Source organism: Chaetodon auriga, chromosome 13 (assembly GCF_051107435.1).
Source record: "Chaetodon auriga isolate fChaAug3 chromosome 13, fChaAug3.hap1, whole genome shotgun sequence".
NCBI classification, from domain to species: Eukaryota; Metazoa; Chordata; class Actinopteri; order Chaetodontiformes; family Chaetodontidae; genus Chaetodon; species Chaetodon auriga.
The window spans coordinates 18,204,535-18,224,891 of record NC_135086.1 but is presented as its reverse complement, the minus strand read 5'-3'; the positions used below and the strand labels follow the sequence as shown (position 1 = coordinate 18,224,891).

General features: G+C 42.6%; 1 protein-coding gene across 7 annotated transcripts in view; it reads right to left on the bottom strand.

Annotated features, from left to right (window-relative positions):
* Window positions 1-710: 710 nt before the first annotated feature.
* Window positions 711-20,357, bottom strand: part of tbc1d4 (TBC1 domain family, member 4) — a 28,636-nt gene continuing 8,989 nt past the window's right edge. Inside the window, exons 5-24 of one of the 7 annotated variants that reach the window (XM_076746570.1) lie at window positions 19,947-20,036; window positions 19,595-19,699; window positions 19,327-19,459; window positions 19,104-19,195; window positions 18,830-18,940; window positions 17,782-17,904; window positions 17,154-17,213; window positions 14,890-15,107; window positions 14,276-14,428; window positions 11,732-11,889; window positions 10,857-11,051; window positions 9,899-9,913; window positions 9,229-9,390; window positions 8,705-8,863; window positions 8,442-8,542; window positions 8,181-8,324; window positions 6,692-6,851; window positions 6,360-6,529; window positions 4,294-4,470; window positions 711-3,591 (exon numbers count right to left, since the gene is read on the bottom strand). In XM_076746570.1, the coding sequence (XP_076602685.1) occupies window positions 3,361-3,591; window positions 4,294-4,470; window positions 6,360-6,529; window positions 6,692-6,851; window positions 8,181-8,324; window positions 8,442-8,542; window positions 8,705-8,863; window positions 9,229-9,390; window positions 9,899-9,913; window positions 10,857-11,051; window positions 11,732-11,889; window positions 14,276-14,428; window positions 14,890-15,107; window positions 17,154-17,213; window positions 17,782-17,904; window positions 18,830-18,940; window positions 19,104-19,195; window positions 19,327-19,459; window positions 19,595-19,699; window positions 19,947-20,036 (2,757 nt within the window). In that variant the 3' untranslated portion in view covers window positions 711-3,360. Of the gene's footprint in view, window positions 3,592-4,293; window positions 4,471-6,359; window positions 6,530-6,691; window positions 6,852-7,060; window positions 7,412-7,439; window positions 7,761-8,180; window positions 8,325-8,441; window positions 8,543-8,704; window positions 8,864-9,228; window positions 9,391-9,898; window positions 9,914-10,846; window positions 11,052-11,731; window positions 11,890-14,275; window positions 14,429-14,889; window positions 15,108-17,153; window positions 17,214-17,781; window positions 17,905-18,829; window positions 18,941-19,103; window positions 19,196-19,326; window positions 19,460-19,594; window positions 19,700-19,946; window positions 20,037-20,357 lie in introns of those variants that run through there. The other 6 variants (XM_076746571.1, XM_076746572.1, XM_076746573.1 and 3 more) reach the window with 6 other exon arrangements.

Sequence of the window (20,357 nt, the reverse complement as noted above, 5' to 3'; positions counted from 1 at the left end):
TAGCTATTTATTTATATCTGTTTATGTACATTTGTTTTCCATTTACCGTGACCTATTTCAAAAGTTTATCTTATACTTGTACCTTACGTAGAACCATTTAACCATTACTTTTAGCATAACTGTTTAGACTTACTAACTTGGTAACTCATTTTCACACATTCTCTATCGCAAAAAACATTACAAAGATCAGTAGGCAAGTACCCATGATTGGGAATCATGGATCTATATCAAAGCAGTTTCATCAAACCACCTTAGCACTGGGCAACACTGATATCGTCATTCACTTCAATGACCTGAACTGAACTCAAGCATGTGAAGATTTAACTCAACACAACATGACTAATAATTCAGAAATGTACATTTGGCTGAATGTTTCAGATACATTGTAAAAAGTACAATTTCACAGAGGATTTTTTTTTTTCCCACTGGAGACCTGTAGTTCTCTTTGCCCAAGGCGCGAACAAAAGTACAACTCTTGAAAGGCCTTTAAATAGACTCTCTAAAACTGTCGAAGTCTACCTTGGCCTTTTACGCAATAATACGTCTACACACACACACACACACACACACACACACACACAAACACAGACCATTTCAGCTTGAGGCTACGTCCTGCACTTGAAGTGCTACCTTGTAGAGCAGTAAGGGAACATGATTTCTTTAAGAGAGCTTACAGTGCAGGAAAGACATTTGGACGTGAATAGACAGAAAACAAGGCAAGGTGAAGTTTATTGAAGAATTCATGACATGTTCATGTTCCTTTGCTTTTATGTAGCCCTCATGTTGACAGAAAAACAATCCATGTATTATTAAATGTTTTTCCTTAAAACACAGTGATACAAGCACTATTTAGTAGTCAGTACTCGGAGCACCTGATGTAAAATACAGACCCTTCGCTGACCACGAGGATGTGCTCAACATTAGACATGGACAAAATGGTCTCATATCTCCGATTAATGGAGAAGGCCGTCATTAACATTTGGCACAAAGGAAAAAGATGAGAGCAATGAGTAAACAAGTCTGCCAATGATTTTTTTTTTTAGTTTTTTTTTTTTTTTTTTTCAAGTTTTTACTGCCAATATTTGGTATCTTTTCAAGCTTTTGTTTTAGTACAAACCTGGAGAATGCTGAAAAGGTGTAGTGACAATAAAGTTATCACATTTAACATACTATACATCACAGCATTTTGGATGAATTCATTCATTTTGCAATCATTCGTTTTTTGAAAAACAACCACATCTTTGGTTCAATGGTTCAATTTATATGATGCGCAAACACTGTAGATCAGCAAAAGAGGCAAAAGGAGGCAGAGAAGCTGTGTAGGGCTGCATCCTATGTATCCTTCCAGAATGACTGTTTTGATATGTTTCACTTTCTGAACTGTTGAGAGTCCCTGCTGTTCAGGTGACTGTTTCTCTATTATTTATGAGAAGTTGGGGGCAAACCTTTAAAACGTCACCTCAATCACCACAAGAACATTTCACCATGACAGGAAACGCCAGGCCGGATTTATCAAGCTATCAAACTTCATGTGAACTACTGTAGCTCCTGTAACTTAGCAAAAGTATGCAAGTGCTCTGGGCATATGCAAATACACAGGATTGCTAAACATAAACATACTGCACTGTATGTGAAAGGATATGTCAGCTCGGACTGAAGTTTGAGAATAAAAACTTTACACTGAAATAGACACAAATGTGTCAAAACAGCTTGTCACCAAGGACAGGAAGACTGATAGACACGTTTAGCAAGTACTTCTTTCATGATAGACATCACCTTGGTTTTTAATGTAAGGGTGCTTTATGAAAGCGGAGTCAAGCCCAGGACTGTTTGCTTTCAATCAGAACTACCGATGGTGAGTCAGACATGGAGGTGGGATAAAACAAAACTGAGGACGCCTAGGCCAGGGACACTCTTTCAACTCATTTGAACTGTCTGCCCATGCAGTCAGCCAGTTCACTGCACAGCTTGTGTGTATGTGAGTGTGTGTGTACAAATACTGTCTCTATTACCCAGTATCAGGAGAGACCCCACGCAAAAAGAAACTCATTTTTCCTCAAGTTCCTCTCATTTCTTTCTTTTGCAGTCTCTCTACTCACCTAAACACATGACTTTCACTGCAAACATAAAACTGACAGCGTGACCAACAGCAATGCAACTGCAGATATATGTTGCTTTTCAATCTTGAGCCAAACAGCACTAGCTCTTTGTAGTCCCACCTTCAAGAACTATAGGAAGAGAAGATATTGCTCGATTTGTCAAATCTTGAGCTGACAAAAACAAAAATGTCACACAGACTTTTACAACAGAAGCACGTGCTGTACATTCAGAGCACTCCTCCACATTAGTCTGTTTTTCGGTGCCTCCTGGGGAGCGTGAACTCTGCTTCAGTGTCTGAGTGTGGTGCTAAAACGAGGCGACTCCGCGGTCAGTCACACAGGAAACTGAGAAGACAGACGACCTCACATCCTGCCTGAGCTTTGGAAGAAATACTTCCTCCTTAAAAGCAGCAAGTGCAATTGCTTAAAGATCTCTCACGTGAAGGCAGTGGTGCTGTGCTGAGAGATAAGAAACAAGCTACTGTATGTCTGCTGAAACTTAAAGCCTAACACGGCAGATGTGTAACCAGATGTTTCTGGTGTGAGAAACAGAATGTTATCACAATGATCTTTGGAGGGAAGTTACATTCACAAAAAATTCAAGTGAATAAAAGGAAACAACAAAGCAGCGTGGTTACTCTGAGGCCGAGTTTCCATCACATGCAGAAAGTTCAAAACAACAAAAACAATGGGGTTTCAGCTCCAGGATCACACACACTGGTAATGGCTATAAGTTGAACCTGAGGTCCAAAGGATTGTTTGCCAACAGGCACCTTCTGTTCAATGCTTTTGTGGTGCCACTGAAACTGGTAGCAAATACATCAAGGCAGTGCTCAAAAAGATTTGCAGCGGCAGACACATTTCTCACTCGTGTCAATCTAGAAAATTCCCCTGTGATTATCAAAAAGATCTGAAAAGGGAAGGATGTTGTGCATCTTGGTCTCACCTTCAAACTGGCAGTGAAACAGATGAGACAGAGCAGCAGCAGCGTCGACGCACTGACGGAATAGTCTGTTGCTAATATAACTGAAACCATCCTCCCACCACTCTATTATATGCTGACAAATGTCATGTAGATACTTCCTATACAGTCTGCGTGTCTCAAGTCTAGACATCAAACATTTACAAAACACTGCCACTCTAGTGCAGCAGTACAACAATAGCTGTGGATCTCAGCAGCCTTCCACTACAGCAGTCTCCATTTGTTCACTTCAGAGCCTGCCCGCGCGTCTGCCCTGAGCAGCCAGCCCCCTGGTTGCCATCAGGGCTTCTTGGCTGCAGTTTTGGCTTTCCCGTTGGGTCCTGTTTTGATCTGGGTCATCTCCACATCTGTCAGGGCGTCAGGGGGAAGGCATGAGCGCATGCGTTCAATGGTCTTCTGGTAAGCTGCCCTCTCCTGCTCCAGAGAGCGAATCATGTGCTTCATTTTGCTCTCCCGAGAAAGGAAGTTCTCTACGCTCGTCTCCAGCGTCTGAATCTTCTGTCGTGCAGCCTGGAGGACACGGACATTGCACCTCAGTAAATAAAGGGTATGAGGCAAAAGCACCCATTTGGATGAAGGGTAAACAAAAAGCAGATGCTACAGATTCTCAGAATTCAACTAGAAGTCAGCACTACAGTGACTTTTTAACAGGACTATAGCGCAAAAAGCTCCTAAAAAGTGTGATCAGATATGACTGTGGTTCATACAGAATCAACATTTCACAAGTGTAAATTACTTGTGAAATGTTGTAGTAACAGCTATCTAACACCGTAGGTCTCAGTGTCATCTAATTTTTCTTTGTCACATCAGATGTGAGAGCATCTCAATACCTCTTTTACCCTCATTAATACAAACCATCAGGTGTGAATTTAGCAGTCCTGCTGCACAAATTCACAAACTACTGCTGGAAATGTGAGGAGTATTTGGAGAACATATAGTGTTCAGTTCCTTTGTCTTGCTATTGTTTTCACTGTGTTTTTAACTTGTGTTTTAGTGCCATCTATGGGTAGTCTGGGACACTACCAGTGGCAACTTCTGTGGATCTCACACATGACAGAGCCGTCCACTCCATCAAAAGAGGGAAATTTAAATTTTAAAGGAATTTATTGCTGTTTCATAAAATCATTCCCACTAATGTAGATGAAAGGTACCAAGTGAAGAAAGTGCTCTTGTTGCAGATCCACATCTAAGTGTGACTCCTCTCTTCCATACCTGAAGTTTTTCCAGCAGGTCCATGTTCTGTTTCTTCAACTGCCCATTCGTCTTTTCTAATTTGTCCAGCCGGTCGGAGTCATCAGGCAGCGTTCCGACATCTAACATCTCATCCTGCAGGACATGGTACTCCACCTCGTATGCATGCAGCTGCTTGGAGATGTCCATCTCCATTACCTGGCAATCAAAAGGTTCACAGTGAGACGGATGCTATCAACTGTCATTATAGTATATCAATGTTGTTACAAAACTTAATAGTAAGGCCCAACAAATGTAGGCTACATAGAGTGTAAAGGATAGTCAGTTATATTGTATATTCTCCTTGTCAGCCAATCCCACAAAAACACAAAACCAAAAATTAACTAAATGAACATCTCCAGTAGGAACAAATGGACGTGTGGATGAGCTTCTTCTATATACTGTAAAAACACATTATATCAAAATGCCATTTTAGCTTTATTTTGCAAAAATCAGATAATAAAATTCCACACTTCATATGTAATTTTTATCTGCAGATGTATTTAATCCTTTATTTAAAAGGTATCCTCATTGAGAGATTTGATTGAGCTGCGTACAAGAATAAACATATACCGTTTAAATATGGATAGACACAGTGAAAACATTAAAAACAAGTTACATTAGTTTCACGTTAAGAAAAGCAATTAGAAGTGGAACTGCAAATAGTATATCTTTTAAAATCATCTCAGGAAATGAGCAGAGGAAGGAGGGAAGTATTTAAAACAGGTTCTCCCAAGCTCAGTTTGAACATGCGATACAGCTAATGTTAAAATATCTTGTGACCTGACATCATCAGTGCTACACTCATATAACAGCAGAGGTAAGGATGGGTTTTAAAGTGGAGTTGTGTAGATAAATATCACACAATCCAACACCCTTCTGCCAGCTAAGGAGGACCATCCCACCTTTTAATAGAAAATGCAATGGTGAGGAATGTATCAGCTGTGATAAAGAGCAGTTCACTGGAGTCAAGAGGCTTTAAGGTGCAGGGAGAGACATGCACATTCACAACACTATGATGAAGAGCAGACATAGTTGTCGATTGTTAAATGGCATTCTGCTCAGTAAACAAGATGCATGTTTGTTTCTATACAAAAGTCCAATTTTGACCTTCAGTTTCTGTTCCATGTGGGTCTCAAAAGACCAATGTGTAGCAGGGTTTAGTGGCATCTAGTGGTCAGGTTGCAGATTGCAAGCAAATAAAAAAATTTAAACTTAGAATTCTTTCACATTACAAAAAAAGAGGACAGAGAATAGACCCTTGTGGGACCCCTATACCAACTTTAAGAGCAGTTGCTTTGGAAGAACTGGAAACTACTGCCTGAGTTCAATGACAGAGGTAGTCATACAGTAAATGGCCTGTTCATCTAGTCCTAACAAGGACATTTTTCTACGGCTGTCATATGTTTTTTGTCTCTAGAAACAGTCACAATTGAGAGTTTACTAGGAACTCCAGGATTTTACTAAGCAGGACAATTTTGAAATCAGACTATAGCTATTCAAGTCACTGGGATCACCAACATTATGTCACAGCATTGCTTCACAGATTTTCTGTATTTTTCCACTTTAATCTGATATAAATAACATACTTAAAATGTGAGCTCGGGTTTAAACTGAGTAGTTTACTGTAAACCTCACTTTGGCTTACAGGTCTTAGACAAAATGATTTGCCAGAGGGGTGCTTAATGGATGAAAAATCTGCAGATGAAGCACAAGCATTAAAAATCGTATCAGGATCATGAGGAGGAACTGGGGAGGCTCGACCAGGTTTGCGGCTTAGTCCTAAAATCAACTCAGTTTAATTCAAGTACAAGAGGAATTTGTGTATTGTTGCATTATGTTAAGTGTGAATACTGGATCTTTAACAATGTGCCACTTCTAAACACATTTTCCACTATCAAGAGTATCAGGAAGTTTTTATCTTACCAGTACAACAAAGGCAGGGCTATCTGGCCACTCACACACATTAAGTTTACACGTGTCACTGTGCTTAATTATCTGGAAACTTGGGAGTGTATTTCACACTATTTCCACTTTCCATTCCGTACCTTTGCAATGGTCTGCTCCATCTGTGTGTGAGTGAGGGCGGGAAGTGTTGTCTTCAGATAGTCCACAATGCTCTCAAAGCTGTCACACTCCACTATCTCCCCCTCATGGCTGCTCAGCAGACAGAGGGCCACTTTAAAAATCACCCCAGTCCCTTGGACAAACACAAAATCTGAAAAACACAGACAGAGCAATAGAAACACCAACGCTGTAAACACTTTCCTTAAAGCTGTAATTACTACAAAGCCGTTTAAATGGCATCCTCTTAAGAATATACATTGTGCTGATAAGCGGATAAGTGTGTGAGCAAACAGCAGTTATTCTAAAAATATACCAAAGATGCGGGACACGAAGCTGAGCGGGAACTGTGAGGCGAAGAGAGTGAGGAACCACGGCGCTGCGTAGAGGCTCGGGCAGATCTCGTGCTCCTCGAAGTGATTGTACAGCTCGCGGTGGTAGTCGTGCAACAGTCTGGAGAGCTGGTACATCTGAATCTGGAACGACAGACAGTGTGCATAGACTTAAACAGACACATTCAAAGGGACAGTGTACACACACACACACACACACACACACACACACACACACACACACACACAGGTCAAAACATGCTGTGTCACAACAAACTGGTATGTCTGGATCTGCAGGTGACAGAGTATCACAGGGTAATCTCAGAAATACTAGCTGGCAAATGAACCTTTACCCAAGCAAGGAGCTCCGTAAGTATTACCAGTGTTGTTTTAGAAACTTGCTGAGGCATGCATGGAGGCCAAGCATTTGGCGAGCAGTCCTAACTCCCGAACAATGTATAACAGCGATCCTGACAAGTGCTACAGTGACATCCACAGCAGACAGAAAAGAGAAGCAGAAGTTAGCTCAAGCTAAAATTAGACTGTTATCAGTCTTACAATTTCCTGACCGTTACAAACAAGACAAGTACCTTTACCTCCTCGTACTGAACCACCGCACAGAGAAAACGGCACAACCCCCCCCCTTGTCTTTACAACCTTTGGATAGGTCTAAAAAGAACAGAACTGCAGCGTAGAGAGAGCCATCAGGCCACTGCTCGGCTAAATGGTTACCTGATGCAGATTAAACATTACCACGCCTGCTGATGCTTTACTCCAGTGAGGTCAGCTGATGTTTAACTGAAGCTAACAGAGCAGGCATGCAGGTGTGGTTTGAGTCAGAGGTGGAGACACTTGACTACTGTTTGCTGTTGCTAACTGCGAAACCGCACAAAGCCTCTCGCAGCAGGCAGGTGACACCTAAAACATGAACGGACTGTTTCTAATAGGGTGGAAACATACCGTATGCATACTATAATATATAACAGTATATAACATTTCAAGTTTAATGCCACTATGTGTACAGTCTTTATGTGATTATAGCTTTTATTATTCTGAGCTAGAACACAGAGAGAAATGAAAACAAAGAGAGAAATGAGAGAAACCGAAAGAAGTCCATGTGTTGCAGTTTAATCTCAGTGTCCCATGGTCAGATCTGTTTGGGATGTGTAGTGGAGTACTGGTATGCACTGCTGTCTACAGCGCTGTCTTTTCCAACACTACCAGTGGGAGCACCAGAGCTGAAAGTCTATTCATAGTAGTGTTAATGTCAAGGGGATTTTTTTTTTTCATACAGGTGAACGTCACTTTATAAAAGCTGTAATTTGGTTCTAATTTGACTTTTCATCATGTCTGATGGTTTAACATTAAATTATCTTGCACAAATTAAACATGGCTAAAATGTTTTATGGTAACAAGATCTGCCAAATTCTATGAACACGCTCTCGTGGTCCACTGACACATTCATGCACTGACCTGCAGAGAGACCATGTCAGGTCTGTACTGCTGCCTGATGCCCAGGTCATACATGAGGAACTTAAGCATGTCGAAGGCCTGTTCTTCACTCATGTGCAACAGCAACACTCCAGCCACAAAGCTGATACCCTGGCAGTAGCCAACCTGTGTTACACAAAAAAAAGAGCACACAATATGTAGCAATTCCATGACATTGACCACACTATGGCTTTACTTACAGTGATGCACTGTGGGGAGAGGAAACAGGATAGTGGAATGTACCTCTGTATCCAGCAGAGAGTAGGCTTTCAGGAGGTTGTATAGAGAAAGCTGCCCTGCGCCCAGCTGAGCTGAGAAGTACTGGTGGGTGGGAAAGGTCCGGCCTGAGCAGGGACACAGGGATAACAGTTACATCTGAACATTTACTAAATGCATTATCCTGAAACATGTTCCCATGCCTAAAATACAAAACAGTCAAATTCCATTGCTGTTTTTCTTTGTTCTCCATAACAGTGAGAACCCCTTTTATAGAACTGTGTGCACACCTAGATCCACCAGAATGGCATGCTGCTGTGCGGTGAGCTGCTTAAGCAGGTCATGGTAGGGGGTGTCTGGGGCGTGCTGACGCTGGGGCAGTCTGTGACGCAGCCGGTGCTGATGGGAAAGGAGCAACCAGACCTCCCCACGCCTGCTCTTGGGAACACCTGCACACAAAGATGGAGACGACAAACGCTCATTCGTCACTTCACGCGTGTGCTGCTTTATGAAGAATTGTAGATACAGGCATACATGTCTTCATAGCCCCTTTCTCTCAAGTTCTTAGACACTTACACACACACACGTTAGGTTTTCCTCACTTTTGGAGACATTACATAGACACATATTCATTTTCCTTACCTTAACCTTAACCCAAGTCTTCACTTTAAAATTAAAGGACTTACTTGCATTTTGTCCCCTTAAGGAAGACGAGTCTACACAACGTGACTGTGTAAAGCGATTTATGTCCCCACAATGTGAATAATACATGCAAACACATACACACACACACACACACACACACATCTTTCACCTTGGCAGAGTGCACGATACAACTCCTCCTTGTCTTGTGGGACTGTCATTCTGCCTGGGGCTGTCAGTTTTCTCTCCCACAATGCCTGCGCATCTTTGGAGCACTGGCCCACTTCCTGGTAGTTGAGCTTCATCTTGCGGATGTGCAGCTCATCTCTGCTCGCTGCAACACGATCACCAGAACAAAAAAGAAATGAAAGAACATATTGAGCATCATTTTGTCAATGACGATTTGCTTGTCGTACCAGGAAATCAACAGCAAAGGCCACCAAAGGAGGGCTGTACTTTAAAAAAAAAAAGCCCCTCTGATTTTGCTTTTGTGAAACAACAATGAAGCCGATTAAAAGACGTCATATTTGAGAGCGAGTGTGGATATAGTCCCTCACACCTTTTCTCGCCTGTCACCACGGAAAGCCTACCACATAAACACGAGCCACAATACCCACATTAACACCATAGATCCGCTCTTATTATGCTGGAGGCATGGGGAAGCTACATCAAGATAGTGGCAGATGTACAAAGAACAAAAGAAACAAAAACAGCACAAAGCATGATAGCACCTGAACATGCAAACAAAAGACGCTGAACTGAATGAATACAATAACAAACACCCAAAATCATGCAAAACATCTATCCGCCGTGATCCCAAGGGCTCCTTTCATATCGCTTACCTTCTATTGAAAACGCTATTCACAGTTAGGTCCTCAGACCAGCATTGGTGTCATAGTAACATACAAAGGGAAAGAGATGCGTTGGTATAATATAATAAAATGGCTACACATAGCAGGTGTTATAGGCTGGTTTTTTTCTGGTCTACTGTTTGAGGCATGCATAAAACTAGCACACGTTACTGCCTGAGACTTTAATCATGACGTGGGGTTTACTTTATGCCTCTTCACTGTAAAGATGCTGCCTTCTTGATAATGAAGTATCTAATTAACTGTCCCAAATGGGCCTCTGCTTCCTCTTCTCCTCTCCATTCCTCCTCTTGCCTGTTAACTTCCCGTTAAGTGGTTATGAGGGGAGGAGAGGAGAAAAAAGGAGTGCTAAAAAAAGCTTTGGGATGCAGCCTAAATAAGATGGGCCATTAGAGGGCGATGTTTCCAAATGCTACATCCTGTTATTTTAACCATTAGTGTTGTTTTTTCCCTTGCGTGCACTATAAACTTCTAAGTGTTCAAGTGTGTTTGTGTATCTCCATGTGTCCATATGTGTGTGTATGTCCAACACCAAAACATCTTACTCTAAATATAGCTGTGCTCCAGAATCTAAATCAAAGACAGCAGCATTTGACTTCTCAAAATAAACAGGCATGACAGCTAGGAACAAGAAGATTTGCATGGTAGGTGAGGGAGAGGGACATGAGCGCAAGTTGCCACTGCAATAAATATCTCAAAATCCTTCATAACAAGCCAGTGTGAGCTGATTTCGACAAGAACAGCCGTGACAAATTATAAATACCACTAGTGTCTGCAGAGGAACAAACACACTGAACATAAAACGCATCAAACGGAATAATCTAGCAGCAACAAGACTGTTCTTCATATTTGTCATTCATGTGACCGAAGGAAGGATTTGTTCCCAGGGTGATTATTATTCTTAATGTGCACAGTAGTGACTGCAACTCACCCTCCAGCCTCTGGTTCTCCTTTTCCATGCGCAGCAGCAGTATCTGCTGGTGGATGGCAGTCTTCCAGAGGGCCCGGTAGTCAGCCCCCGTCCTCTTAGGCCTCTCCCCCGGTGGAAGCAGGTGCCCCAAGGGATCCAGACTTGAGTTGAAGGCACGAGGAGAGAGAGGCAAGAGCTCCCTGCCATCAGAGTGGTCTAAAATGAGACATTCAAATGCATCAATGGAATGCATTAAGTCAACATTTGTCTGTATGAACAATGAATCGAATGACTGCGTGTACTATGAAAGGGGGAGTTATCACTGCACAGCTTTTCAGCCTCTTTTAGCTTATTGTTTCAGTGTTGTGGCATATTTACTCTATTGTTTAGTGTCATCACTCTCATCACCCACAGCTGGCAGCTGTTTTTTTTTTTTTTTTTCTTGCAAAAAAGGAACAAAACAAAAAAAAGCTCCCATAAACTCACTGGAACACTAACTGGCCAGCAGCTACAAAGGAAGATATTTCAGGAGCTGTTAATGCCCTTGATCTTGGAATAACCCGCTGGCTCCATTTGTTTTAGTTCTCTTGACTAAGACAAGAAAGCTAAAGGTAAAAAAAAAATGTCCATGAGAACAGGTAGGAGGATCTCTTTCACAAGCCTCCTTATCAGTGTTTATCTGACAAGGACGAAGTAGGAAAACTCCTTTCCTTTAAACCCTTTATGCTTTTCCCATGCATGCATGCATGAAAGTCGGGAGTTTAAGAATAGCAATTTTCCACAAGAATCAAATGTTCCCCCTGCCGTGTACTCGTTTTCCTTGCACTTGTGGATTATTCAGAGCATATCCACTGTGCATCATGTTGTGCCTTGCTCGGCGGATTGTGTTACCAGACCTGGCTGCTGCATGGATGCAGACGGCTTGTTCATGGGCGACGCGACCCTCAGGAAGATCTTCTGTCTCCAGGAGACCCTGCGTGGGGTCGGGGGGAGACCTCCACTCACTGAGTCATTGCTGCAGCCAGACAGGGTCCTCTTCCTGCCTTCTCCATTGCTACGAGAGAAGACAGCAGCGTCACAGACACCCGATAAATGAGTGAGGTATCATCTTACACCAACACTCTTTCAGCAGCTTTCACAAATGAGCACGCACACATCCTTCGGTACACGAAGGCACATACATCTGACCTCTCCACTCAGAAACAACACAGGAGCCCTTACACAAGCTTCTCATCACGAACTCTCTGAGCTGCTGAGAAATGGTCAAGGTGAACCTTAAACATGACTGATGAAAAACATGTTCCAGGCATTGACCCAATATCCATGTTAATAAAGCAGATGGTAGTGCTGTAGGTCACAATTAGTATGGAAAATGACAATCAGCCACACAAACAGCCACAGCTGAGGTGCATGCGTGCTCGTTTGTTTTCTGGAAAAGAAGTTGCTTTTGTTAGTGGAGAAGAAAACCTGGTTACTGAGGTGCCGAAAATGCTCGCTGCCTCGTGTTACTTGTTTCACATTCATGGAGTCAAGATATCGAGGCCTTGAAATTCACACCTGCCAACACAACAATGCAGACAATGTACTGAACATGGCCGATGCTGAAGCAAATCCTATAAAAAGGTCCCATCCCAAACAAGAACAACCAAAATAAAGGGCTCGGTCATATGTGGAAAAAGTGTGACCAAGTGAAGCTATTTGTGTTAACATATGAGCATGGTACGTGCAAAAAAAGGAGGGTGAAACGGAGGAGAGCACAGCCTGGCCTCTCCACCTTTTTTACATGGATAATGATGCACAATGCAATTACAGATAATCAGTACAATAACAGCAGAATTCAAAAAAAATGTCTCTTCTTTTGCAGGTTAGGATGTCCTGCTAAAGCAACTGGCAACAATTGGCATTAATATTGTAATGTAACTTTTAATGCAACAGCTCTCGTTCTCTCCTGTAGTTTTCTGTCTTGTTATACAAAAGATTATTACATATCAGAGCATTGCAGTTTATGAGCGCCGGTGAAATTCTATGTTATAAATGTATTATATGACGTATTGCACTTGTACAAATAAACTGAAATCCTGACACTAATAATTTGTTGGGGCGTCTGTTTTTAAGATAACTGGTCTTGCAAGTGAGTGATTTTACCCACACAGACAGTGTACACCAATGCTTGTGAATGTGAAAATGAAATGTCAGGCACTGAGGAGATGTCACAAATGACTTAATGAATGCTTTACAGTTCAAATTTTTCCACCGCTAAAGAAAACAAGCTTTTTCTGTTACTCACTGAGGATCACTTGATAGCTAGTAGTCAATAAGCTTGGTCAGCACACCAGCTCCAGCCTGATCATGTGGACAGTGAAAAACAGGAAGTGACCTTTCTTGAGACAAATGTCACCAAGACCGTGTTTTTACTCTCTCAGCTGTTCTGCACATTTAACACGCCTCTTCAACAGACAAATATTTCTTCACTTGACATGTTACTTCTTATTTTGTTTTGTTGCCAGTAAAGCCAGAAAGAAAGTCACAGAAGAGGCAGCACTAGCACGGGGGTAAAGTTATCTCACAGCGCAACAGATGTGCATGTCTTTGAACATGTTGGCATATGCAATGTCATTTAAATACCCTGCAGGTTAAGACTTCAGCCTATCAATGTGCGTTGAAAAAGCTTTTCTTCCTCATTATGCTGCATTATCAATACAAATGCTCTGAGGACTGGGCTCCTACCAGAGCAGAAAAACATCCTGTGGAAATGCCATTTTACAATGGTCTGCTCCGCTGAGTCCCATTCATAATGGAAATGTTAACCTTTACACTCTGCCATCCAGACACCTCGCAGAGTCTGCCAGAGTAGCACCGCCTGAGAGGATCTGGAGACTCTCAGGCACACTGCAGGATTTCTTCTTTTCTTGAGCATAGTCTATTAGCGGCGCAGCTGAACATTAACAGCAACCTTTTAAAATAGATACGTCACTGGACTGAGTCAGCATGATGCTTAGAGCCCCTAAGGCATCATGAGCAGTACCGGTTCAGGAAAGGTGATGGCACAAGTGTGAAATGCAGTTAATAAATGATGTGAATCCAGGTTAAATACAGTTTCGCCATGCAAACCAACTTCACATGCAAATACAACAAGAGAGGGGTGTATCAGCATCCCCTGCTACTTCTGAGTGAAACAGGAAGAGGGTGGTCCAGCTGCAGAGACGATGGGGGGGAAAAAAAGAAACAGCTGGAAAGTATTTTGACCAATAAAAGTTGCTATGAATAGACAGGAACAACAGGGACAAAAAAGCTGGGTGTTAAAAGGTTTGGACAGCCAACATGTACGCGGCTACTGCCATCCCAGCAAAGAACAGCTCGTCCCTCCCACCCATCCCCTTCGTCCCTGAGTGATGCATTTGGGTCTAAGCAGGGGGGTCGGTCTGAGCACCCCCTCTCACCTCTTGAGGCTCCCACTGTCTGCCAGGGAGCTCAGGGAGCCCAGTGAGCCCTGGTAAATGCTTTTCAGGAAAGTGGGAGCAGAGAAGGAGGAGGGGAGGCTGAAGGAGGACTCGCTCTCCGAAACGCTGCGCGTTCTCGAGACAGCCACGGAACTGGGCGGGCCAAACATGAAATGCCCACAAATAAAAAAAAAAAAAAAAAAAACACATTACACAAAAGAAGGAGCTTCTGGTCAGAGCAGAGAAAAACACAGAGGAACTTATGAGCAATCAAAACAGTGACAGGAAACTTGTGATGCTATTGTTCAGGGATAGTGCAGCAGGAGGGGGAGAGATTCAGGACACATCAAAGTGCTGCAACAGATTACACTGTCTGTGTGTAAATCAAAGGGGAACTATATGTTTAGTTAGTGTTAAACAAAAGCAATAGGTTGTGATTTTCTAAGCAAAGTTAGCATTGGCCATATCCTCAAACAAAACACCAAAGCTCCTGTAGAAAAAGAAATGCAGTAAAATTCAGTGCAAAAAACATCCGTTACTGAAGAGATGCATTGGTCATTCCTTTGTCCTGCAGGGTCAACATAGGAAGGCAGTGACTGATAAGTGTGAGTTACCTGCTCTGCAGCAGCTCCGCGTTAACCGACTGTTGTCTGCGCAGTGGAGGCTGTTTGCCCTGGCTGGACGGCTGTCCCTCGAAGGAGATGCGTTTCTTCACAGGTGGATGGCTGAAGGTGTGGGCACGCCGACGGAACTGCACGCCGGTTTCCGGGTCGTCGTCAGGGAAAACGGGAGGGGAACCCGGAGGGGAGTGACCAGGAGATTCCTCATCTTGCTGAGGAGGGCAGAATGTGAAAGGGAGAAAGATGTCAGTGCATGCAACATAAAACTCCTTCACAGTCATGTACATGGTGGATGATGCATGGTTGGATTTTCTGATGTATCTGACTGCAACAGCTGACAATGAGAGAGTGGTGAATAATGACAAGCTAAACACATAATGCAAAAAGAATCCTCCAAAATATTCTGTGAATCTATCCAGGTCAATAACCTGGGTATAAGCAGACAAAATTCAAAGGGCAATAATCACACTAAATGTCTTTGGAAGTCAAACCAAACAAGCAGCAAGTAACTCTATTCCTGAGGTACAGGCCAAAACCAAGCAAAACATCACCTCAGCTCCTCAAGTTACAGGTCTGCACTCACCTAGCCAACGTAAGCCCACAGCAAGACTCATTCCAGGTTCAACTTTCCACTCAACAACCTTGGACTCAGTGTTGCCTCATGTCTGGTGGTACAACTCCCATATCTATTGTATTCTAATAGACAATGTCCTGTGACTCACAGCATCCAACACCATTGGTGGGGAGGATCTCAGTGGCTCAACTCCACATGAAAACTCTCCAATCTCCTCCCATCGTGCTTTTAGAGACCTCCCTCTCTGTGACATGAGGAAAAATTCTGTGATATCTGTACTGCTTGTTTCAATATACACAGAAAAAGCTCTAATGGAGCTGCTGCCACGAACTTCAAAGTGCTAGCACTACTAATCACATTGCAGATTGCGTAAGGTCTGTTCATCTGTTGAACACATGTAAATCACGCTGCCGTCTGAATGGCTTAATTGTGATTTGCAGATTTTAGGAAACACTGATAAGATAAAGTGGCTCAGTGAATCAGACACTCGTGCAGTGCTGTGTCCTATGACAGCGCTAAGAAGAGGAAGCCAGGACAAGCATGGCTGAGCAGACGTACAACTGGACATCCTGACTCGAATTTCCTGCTTGCTAGGACATTGGCATCCTGACTCAATCCCCAGTTGACTACTTATTTGCTCAATCGCAGGGCAAATAACATTCTTCTGACTATCACAAATATAACAAAGAGGGGCACAGGTGATGTGATCCTCAAAAGGTGACAACGCAAGATTTTCCCTGCACATACGGAAGATACTCACAACACATACGCAAGTCGCCTATGAAAATACCATTACTGGCTCCTCATAAACAGGGTTATGTGTGTCATTGTGACTATGACGGATTGACTTGAATTTTAAATCTGCAACAGCCAGGATTGGTGGATTTGGTAAAAATGAGAGATATAGGAGCTTAAGAAAATCCTTCCATCACATTTGCCTCACTTGGTGGTTCAAATTTCCAGTAAATCTGACATGACATGATTGATGCAACTGAAGTCATATGACAGCTTTGAGGGTCTATTCCAGATCTCTGTGTGTTTACTTCTATGGGCAACACATCTTCAAAGGGGAAAGCTCTAATTTTACACAACAACGCCTGTTTACTTGAGAAGCAATGCTGCATACTGTATGTGGAAAAAGTTTTTTGTGGCTCCAGAGGGAGTTGGGCAAAGTCTGAGAAATTAAAAATAAGACAATATCTCTCGTTCCGCTGCATTGATTCCTACTTCTCTCTAACTGTCCATCATGAGTCTGTCAACATTACAGTAGAGCAATGCTGAATTGGTGGAGTGCTCTTTCAACTCCATTATGACTGATGGGGAGTCAGAGGTACTATATCACACACTCACTCGACATTCTGCACAGCAGTGATACAGTGGAGCAACGACCGCAAATGGTTCACACTACCTGCTGTAATGTTCCCTCTTTTGGCCAAACGCAGCTTCATCATGAAACTACATGAGACTAATGCAGTGCAGAGTCATGTCTCCATGTCAGAAGAGAACTGTTGGCAGCCTCCAACGACTAACATCGATGAAAGCACATCTATCCTCCTTGTCCTTGTCTAAGGACAGAGCTGGAATATAGCATGCTTTTAAAGGCCACTGGGTGAAAAGTGAGAATTCCCAGAGTTCCTCAAGTGAAGATGTGGGAATTCTTGTGCTCCCCCTCAAGGACACTTACCCTTTCGAAACTGCTAATGCTTCCCATGCTTCCCAGGCGACCCCGCATCCGGCTGGCACCCTGGTAACAGAGGTGATTACATAAAATGAAACAAGTTCTGACATAAAAAAGATGAATGAAAACACACATGAAAAAAAAAGGTTTTACAGAACCCATGAACAGTGTGCTGACAAAAAGCATAGTTGGTATTGTCAAGAAGGCAGTAAAACATCGACTCTGAAAATCATTAATAGCGAGAAATAAAAAGGAGACATATTTCCTGACTTGATAACATTAACGGTGTCATTGTTCAGCTAAGTCTCTAAGACAATAACAGATGGCAGCAGAGGTCTCAGATTGCCTGGATCCCTCTACTAAGGAGTTATTCTGCTGTCTCACTGGCAGATATGGGTCAATCCAAATCCCCTGGATGACAATGACACAGAAACAGTGGCTGATACAAAGAGGGAGCAGAGACACATAAAGGTGCACAGCACAGTGGCTACATTCTGTCTGGGGTGGGGAAATAAGAGCAGGAGACAGGGATAAAGAAAGGATATTGATACAATAACAGCAGGGAATTAAATAAAGATAAAGGTGGGGCAGAGAAATTGTGTTATAAAAAAAACCTCTCTCTACTCAGACCCACCCTTGCAATGATGTTCTCCAGAGAGCTAGTGAGGGAGGTGCGTGCTTTGTTCTTGAGAATATCAAGTTTGAAGCGGCTGCTGGTGGCTGTGCCATCACCTGCTGATGAGCTGTTCCCAGCGTTCTGTTAGATGACAACAGAGGAAAAAAATATTAGCACAGAAATAATTAATAAAATGTGACTGCAGAGACTTTCACTGTATGCAAAGCACAGCAAAGCACACGGCTAAGATTAACACTGGGTCTGTTGTTAAGGTTCTGCCATTTGAATGATAATATCTAACATACAATCCCTCAGGCTAGATTAGGCTGAAGTATTAATCCACGACCCTGTCATGGTTTAATATCACGATTTCCCCTGAGAGAACTTATGGAATGTAACACTGATTCAACTGATAACCAGCTTAGGCCCTTGTCCAGGAACGTTATGTGCCCAGATGAGAAGTGATGACCTTTACATTTAAGACAGCAGCAAAAAGCTGAAAAACTGAGCTTTTAGTATCAATAGCAGCCATCACAAACATCCTGTGCAACTTTAAAATAACTAACAGGAAAGTAGCAACAGTAGAAAAACCCAGTTTGACTTGTTAGTCAGAATTCAAGGACTCAAACACTGATTATGATCATTGATGTTTCTTTAACACGGTCTTTTCTGTGGCCTTGTTTATTTAAAGCTACAACACCGGCACAAAAATCCAAAAGAAAACCTTAGGATAAGAATCCAGATGGCTGAGACACAGAGATCAGTTCTGTGATATTCTGCATATTTAAAATGACTTTTCCTGAACCCTTATTGACTTTCCTCAAACTTCAAAGATGTTGAAAGGCCCAAGGAAACTTTTTCATCATTCATGCTCCACCTCTTGATTGTGACATCCAGTTAATGTGTCATTCCTTTAGTCTTAAGTTAAGTTAAAGCTCACAAATCAATCTATAACTGGGAATCTGTGAGGGATTCATTTCTGTTTTTGTGTTAGAAATACAACTGATGCAACTATTATGCATTTACAGCATTTTGTTTTTCATCATCTTCAGGGTGAAGTGTTTACCTGAGGAGTCTCTCCGATGTGGAGGTGGGACTTTTGTTTGGTTTCACAGAGCTGTCTCAGGTGGAGAATCACCAGCTCGTTCTCCTCTTGGTCTGACCCGGGCTTCAGTCTCTGCAGACATGGACACACAAACACTTAGAACCCAAGATGCGCCAAACACTGCTTTGGAACAGATTCAGCATTTGTATAAAGTCAACTGTTTCCAGAGATCGATCACCAATAATATGCTAATATGTCAGTAAGTGTGGTGTCTCTGAGCAGAGCTGAACCTTACCTGAACTCGCTCAAAAATCTCAGCCTGCTCATTGTCAGTCAGCTGGGAGAGATATTTTTGGATGGCTAGCTTTGCTCTGGGTGGGTAGAGACCTGGAAACAGAAGAGGAAATCAGAATGCTCTTTTATGTTGCTTCAACTCAGAGAAGCAGCCCAAGCATCAATATATTTATGAGTCCAGCCAGAGAGGAGTGCTGGAGCGCGACAGAGTTTACGTGGCTCACCTTCAATCCGCTCACAGAGCTTGTGCAGGTCGTGCATGGGGCAAGCTTCACACAGCTGGATCTGGGTCTTGTTGCTCTGTAAGGCTGCTGCTGTGGTGAAGGCCTGCTTCAGGGTCAGCATCACCTCATCCACCTGACACCAACAGTCACACATGGGGACAAGACAAGCATGCATACACACACACACAGGGAGAGAGACAAGGTTTGTAGAGAGTAAAAGTACAGGGTTGAGAGTATGGGGATTTAATTTACATGCTTTGTGACTCACCAGGGACTCATTGGCACACTGGAAAACGTAGCACACATACTGACTGGGACCAGACTCTGACTGGTCCCGGCAGATGAATCCAAAATGGTCGGACTGCTTGATTCCCTGTGTCAAAGTCAAGAAAAACAGGAAACTAGAATAAATAGCAGCAAGGGAAGGCAGCGCGTTGACCTTTGCATTCAGTGCAGCAACACAAAAGATGAAACTGAAACTAAAATACAGCACGTCACGGACGCCATTATGGATGCTAGAAAAGATTTGCACAAAATTAGCTTATTCTCAGCCTAGGACTGTAGCAGAGACAGAGGAGAGAGGCTTTTAGTGTTAATACAGCAAGTAAAAATAAACCAACCTGACAGCAGGATGAGATATCTTTGAAGTTCTTCTCCAGCACCACTGTTTTACTGTCTGGACTTATGAGGTTTACTTCAAAACGCCCGACCTGTGAATCATACCAGTAGTACATTATGGTCAAAAAGATTCATGCATGAACACATACAGATACATAAAGAAGTAGTTGCACAAAACAATAATATCTTTACACTGCATGTCAATCATGGATGTAACTTGAATCTAAGTGTCGAGCATCTCATAATAAGAGCTTCAATGACATGCATAAACACACTGGCACACTCTGGAAATCAAGGTCAACAAGTCTGCACCAACGATTTTTCCCATAATTGACTGCTATGTCGAGTATCATATTGAACGTTGCGCTCTAGTTTTTAAAAATAGCTTCATGAGGAAATGGGCATGGTGTGTG